This window comes from Hemiscyllium ocellatum, chromosome 22 (assembly GCF_020745735.1).
Source record: "Hemiscyllium ocellatum isolate sHemOce1 chromosome 22, sHemOce1.pat.X.cur, whole genome shotgun sequence".
Classification (NCBI taxonomy): Eukaryota; Metazoa; Chordata; class Chondrichthyes; order Orectolobiformes; family Hemiscylliidae; genus Hemiscyllium; species Hemiscyllium ocellatum.
Window position 1 is genome coordinate 54,092,168 of NC_083422.1, and position 6,000 is coordinate 54,098,167.

General features: G+C 45.1%; 1 protein-coding gene across 1 annotated transcript in view; it reads right to left on the bottom strand.

Moving 5' to 3' along the window:
* Window positions 1-5,696, bottom strand: part of LOC132826363 (ectonucleoside triphosphate diphosphohydrolase 4-like) — a 74,626-nt gene extending 68,930 nt beyond the window's left edge. The window contains exons 1-2 of the mRNA XM_060842238.1: window positions 5,587-5,696; window positions 1,433-1,605 (exon numbers count right to left, since the gene is read on the bottom strand). Of these exons, the coding sequence (XP_060698221.1) occupies window positions 1,433-1,440 (8 nt within the window). The 5' untranslated portion in view covers window positions 1,441-1,605; window positions 5,587-5,696. The remainder of the gene's footprint in view (window positions 1-1,432; window positions 1,606-5,586) is intronic.
* Between the last annotated feature and the right edge of the window lie 304 nt (window positions 5,697-6,000).

Sequence of the window (6,000 nt, forward strand, 5' to 3'; positions counted from 1 at the left end):
GTCAGGCAGCATCTGAGAAGCAGGAGAATCATCAGGAATGATGTTGAAGGGCTGATGCCTGTAATGTTGACTCCCCTGCTCCTCAGATACTGCCTGGCGGGTTGTGCTTTTCCAGCACCACACTCTCGACTCAGAACTCCAGCCTCTGCAGTCCTCACTTTCTCCTAGGAACACATTGGTGCACAGTAAGCTCCCACCAACGGTACTGAAATAAAAGACCTTATCATCTGTTTTAGGTATCAACTAAAGATAAATATTGGTCAGGACACTGGGGCCTGAATTTTATGCCCCATGTCTGTGGGCTAGAAGGCAGGAGTCCATGCAGTGCAAGAGTTTCCATAGTCCCAGAGGAACATATGCAGCTCTCTAATTTGAAAGAGATGACGAGTGGCAAGTTTAATCTGAGGCTCACCACGCCTCAGGTGAAGGGACAAAGTTGAGAAGGTGACCTCAGCTGATCACAGAACCGAACTCAGGTTGACTGCTCTTTTGCTCGTCAGATGCTGCCTGGTCTGCTGTGTCATGCATTCCCACTACCAAAGTACTTAGGCCAAGCGGTTGGGAATGGGTGATAAATATTGGCTTTATCAATGTTTTCAAAAGATGAATAAGTCCTCGTGCATAGAGCACTGGAAATTGTTTCTAAGGTATGACAAAATATAATATAAATTCAAGTCTTTGGCTTGCTTTTTAAATTGGAAGCCTAGATACCTTGGTCAGTAGTTGTATGCTGAAAATATTCAGGAAACCCTAAATTGTACCATGATTTCCCAATGGTGCTAAAATAAGCAGGCAATTTAGTTGGCAGGGTGCCGTCCCATTATCTTAAGAAATTTCCTGTGAGCATGGGAAATTCAAACCCTTATTTTAAAAAGCCACAGGGCCATGTGAAATCAAACAAAACTTAGTCTTAAGAACTGAAATGCTTAAAAATAATTGAATGTTAGGATCCTGCATGCGGATGCCAGCAGTCAGTTGGGGTGGACCCATAACAGGCTGTTAAGACAGTTTCCATTATAGCTAGCTATTGTTGACCATTGGACTGGGTTGCATTATATTGATATCTGTAGAATTCATCATCAAGTTGTTTCATCATTCGTACTTGTGGGAATTAAACCATCTACCCACTTTCATTACCTTTCGAGAGTTTTCAAAACCCCACATTTCACAATGTCAGATAATGGAAGTTCCACTAGATTGCTGATCCTGCACCATCAATTAAAGAACATTGCTCTTCGAAACAGAATAAATAGTTTTAACATTTGCAGACAAGGCCATGGTATAATATAAGCCATTTCAGACAGAGGAGAGAAAAGACAAAATAATTCCTCTGATCTTAAATTATCAAACTCAATTTGTTAAATCATTAAGAAAAAAGCAGCACAAAAAGATTTAGCTAGCTATAAGTCTTTTGAAGGAGTTGCAAGCTTACCTAGCCATATGGTAAAGGCACAGTGTGTAGGTGGAAAGGACTTCAACATAAAGCTTCTATATTAAGCTCCTTGTTTGTGAATGTCACCTCAGCATCTTGAGTTGATAAGTGTACACTGTTGACAGCGTGGCTCAGACATGCCCCCTTTTTGCTATGCACAGTTCAAAGGCTGACTGATAACAGAGCAGAAAAACAGAGAGAGAGGGAGAAAAAGTTAGAACTCAGGTCAGATAATCAACAATAAAATACAACAGGTTTGAAACAACAAATAATTAGGTACTCATAAGAATCATCAGCAATTTCTTCATTTACTTTCCTTATCTCCAAGTCCATGTACCCTAAGCAGGCGATTGGAGTAATCCATCACTAAGCTGTTGACATTCAAGTATCCAAACACTGATCATGAAAATGTGCACTGCAGGTTAGCAACGCTGGACAAAATGCCAATTAAGCACTGGATTTCATTCCTCGAGAGAGAGAGAGAATTGAAAAGCAGCAAAGCTTTTCTAAAACTACATCAAACGTTCGTTATACCATCGCAAGAGCACTGTATGCAGTTCTGATCACCATATTTTTAAAAAAGATATAGAAACACTGGAGTGGTTGCAGAGAGAGTACAAGGATGATACAGTAATTTCTTAAAATGAATAGCCACACATTTATGAAATACTTGTCAAAAAAGAATTGCTCCTCTAGTGAAAACAGTCTGAGAGGGTGAACTAATACAGGTCTTTAAAGTTATGAAAGATTTTGACAGCGTGAATAAAGGGACAATGTGTCCTCTTGTGGAGAAGAGCATAAATAGAGGCCATGAACTCCAGATGGTCACAAGAAATCCAATAACGAATGCAGAAGAAACCCAAGTAGCGGTGAGAATGTGAAATTTGTGTTACCACGAGTGGCAGAAGCAAATTATTGAGATGTATTTAAAGTGAAACTAGAAAAGCATGTGAGGGAGAAGGGCACAAATGGTTAGGATGGTAGATTTATATGGGAATGCTGGAAGAAGAATTAAATAGACTGGTTGGGTTGAACAGGCTATTTCGATGCTGTACCAAAAAGTTCAAAGCAATGATAGATAGGATAAAGGATATCGGTGTTATGGAACAAATGAGCATCCATTTTAGAAATTCCAGTATAAGCTTCAAACACTGTGCCTCGTGCCAAGTAAAATTGTCTCCCCTGTAGCGGCTGTCTGAAATCTCCCTCTATACAATGGCATTTGACTACACACTCTCCAATAGGTAGAGAGCATTTGCAGGTCTGTCTAAACTACTGCCATCAAGGCATTCTACTGTATTCCCACCTCTAGCTAAACCTATGAATTAGGAAGAGTAAATCACTCAACCCTTACGCCTACCCACCAATGATCTGGGCTGATCTTTCATCCACTTGTTTATAAAGCTTTCACCTCTTTGCTTATCAAGAATCTATCTACTTCTGCCTGAAAATATTCAAAGATTATCCTCCCACTGCCTTTTGAAGAATAGTGTTCCGACTCATGACCCTCTACGAGAACAGATTTATCTTCATCTCAGTCTTAAATTGGCAATCATTTTTGTTAAGAAATTGTGATGTCTAATTCTGGTTACTCCTAGAAAAGTAAACATGCTCTCCGCATCAACCTTGTCAAGACCTCAGCATCTCGTCGCCCCTCTCAAATTCCAGTGGATACAAGCCTTCTGACCTTCCTCTATTAGACAACCACCTATTCGATTAGTATACCTTTTTCTGAATTGCTTCCAACAGATTTACATCCTTTCTTAAATAAGGAAACAAATACTGCACTTATCTCCCATGTGGTCTCATCATTGCTCAGTATAATTGAAGCACAACCTCCCTACTTCTGTTTGCAATTCCTCTCACAATAAACGATAATAGTCTAATTGCTTTCCTAATTACTCCTTGTAGCTGCATATCAGCATTTTTTAAAAGATTCACTCATGAGACATCATTGACTAGCCAGTGTTTATTGCCCATCTGTAATGCCCTTGAAAAGATGGTGGTGAGCTGTCTTCTTAAAACGCTAAAGTCCACATGCTCAAGGTTGATCCACAATGCCTTTAAAGAGAGAATTCCAGGATTCTAAGTCACCAGCTCAAAAGGAATCTGGATGTATTTCCAAGTCAGCTTGGAGAGGAACTTCCTGGGGGTGATGCTCCCATGTATTTGCAGCCTTTGTCCTTCCTGTCAGAATTGGTTGTGGGTTTGGAAGATGTTGTCTAAGAAACCTTGGTGAATTTCTGCAATGCATCTTGTAGATAGTACAAACAGCTTCTACTGAAGATCAGTGGCGGAGACAGTGGGCGCTTGTAGATGTGGTACAATGTGGTAGTTTAGTTTTTCCTGGATAGTGTCAAGTTTCCCGAGTGTTGTTGGAGCTACACTCATCCAAACAAGTGGGGAGGATTCCATCAAACTCCTGACTTGTACCTTGTAGATGGTGGACAAGCTTTGGAGAATCAGGAACTAAGTTACTCACTGCAAAATTCCTAGCCTCTGACCTGCCGTTGTAGCCACTGTATTTATGTGACGAGCCCAGCTAAATTTCAATGGTAAACTCCTGGATGTTGCTTGTAAAGGATGGTCAGTGGACATCATTGAACGTCACAGGATAGTGGTTAGATTGTCCCTTATTGGAGATAGTCCTTGCCCTTGATGCAAATATGACCTCTGTAATTCATGACCTCCTGACGAAGGGCTTATGCCCAAAACGTCAAAATTCCTGTTCCATGGATGCTGCCTGACCTGCTGTGCTTTTCCAGCAACACATTTTCAGCTCTGATACTCTAGCATCTGCAGACCTCACTTTCTCCTCTGTAATTCATGTAATAAAGGTTCAAGATTCCTCTGCATATCAAAGCTCTATAATCTCTCTACAATCATTTAGAAAGATGTTCTCTCCAAGCATTGAGTGTCTTTTGAATTCCCTTCCTCAAAAGGCAATAGTTGCAGAATTTTAAAATATTTTAAGACAATGGTGGAAAGATGAAAAGATAGGAAGTTTCTATGATGCTCTCCCCCTCTCCCACTGATCAGCCACAATCCTGAGTTGTCACCCACTGACACTGTCCCACATTGGCCATCCCTCCCCAACGACACTCATCTCTTCCTGACCCTCAATTTCCTCTGACCATCCACAACTGATCCTCATCCCTTCTCTACAAATCATGGGTCTATTGACTCACTTCCCAACAACCTGCATCACTCCCTAATTGTCTCTCACTGGCCTTTGCTCATTGGCTCTCACGACCTCCTTAATGAGTGCACCCTTGCTGATCCTTACCCCTCCCTCATTGACCACCCCTTTTCCTTTCCCCATTAATTTATTCACACTCCACCGACTCTAACTCCTCCTCTCAATGATCATATCTCCATGTGCCTCACCCCTCACAAATCTCCTCTATCTTGCATTACACTCCCCAGCCAAGTGAACATCATCCCCAGTAGCCATTATCCCCCCTCCATGGCCACTGTTTCCACATCTCTCAGTGACCCCCCCCCCCCCCGCCCAACCCCATGTCCCCCAGTGACCCCCTCTCACCATCCCCACAGACTCCCCCCCCCCACCCCCACGATACCAAGCCTGACATCTCCAGAGAACCCCCCCACCCCCACGATACCAAGCCTGACATCTCCAGAGAACCCCCCCACCCCTACAACACCAATCCCCACATCCCCCAGTGACTCCCACCCCCACTCTCACGTCCCCACATCCTCCAGTGGTCCCCACCCCCAGGTCCCCACATCCCCCAGTGACCCCCTCCACATCCCCTAGTGAGCCCCCAGCACGATACCAACCCCCACATCCCCCAGTGACTCAACCACCACATCCCCCAGTGACCCCCTCTCACCTCCACCACATCCCCCAGTGACCCCCTCTCACCTCCTCCACGTCCCCTAGTGACCCCCCCCCCGCACGATACCAATCCCCACGTCCCCCAGTGACCCCCTCTCACCTCCTCCACGTCCCCTAGTGACCCCCCCCGCACGATACCAATCCCCACGTCCCCCAGTGACCCCCTCTCACCTCCTCCATGTCCCCCAGTGACCCCCCCGCACGATACCAATCCCCACATCCCCTGGTGACCCCGACCCCCACGTCCTCACATCCCCCAGTGACCCCCCTCCCCCCAGCCGTGACCGTCACTGACCTTGGACCAGGAACAGCCCCAAACCGCCGCCGTTGATCAGCTGCCGGGGCCTGTGCCCGTTGCCGTGGGGCAGCAGCTCGAAGCCCGGCCGAACAGCCACGTCTCCCCGCCCCCAGATTCACAGCCGAAAAGCGAAGGCCACGTCACCGCCCCCACCCCCCAGTCGTCGTAAAACGTCGCCCGCTGTGATCAATCCAGTTTCCGGCAGCAGGGTTGCTATGGGCCAGTTGTAGTTCAGGCTGCTCTGTCCTGTGTTCACCAAACCCAACAACAGCTGGGGCATGTACACTCATTTTTGACAATTTGAATTTCAGAGTTTTGCCTTGGTGATGGTTTTACTATACACCCATACCCTACCACAAGCACCATCAAACTCCAAAGTTTCATCTCTTTCTTTGCATTGATGTAGCGCCT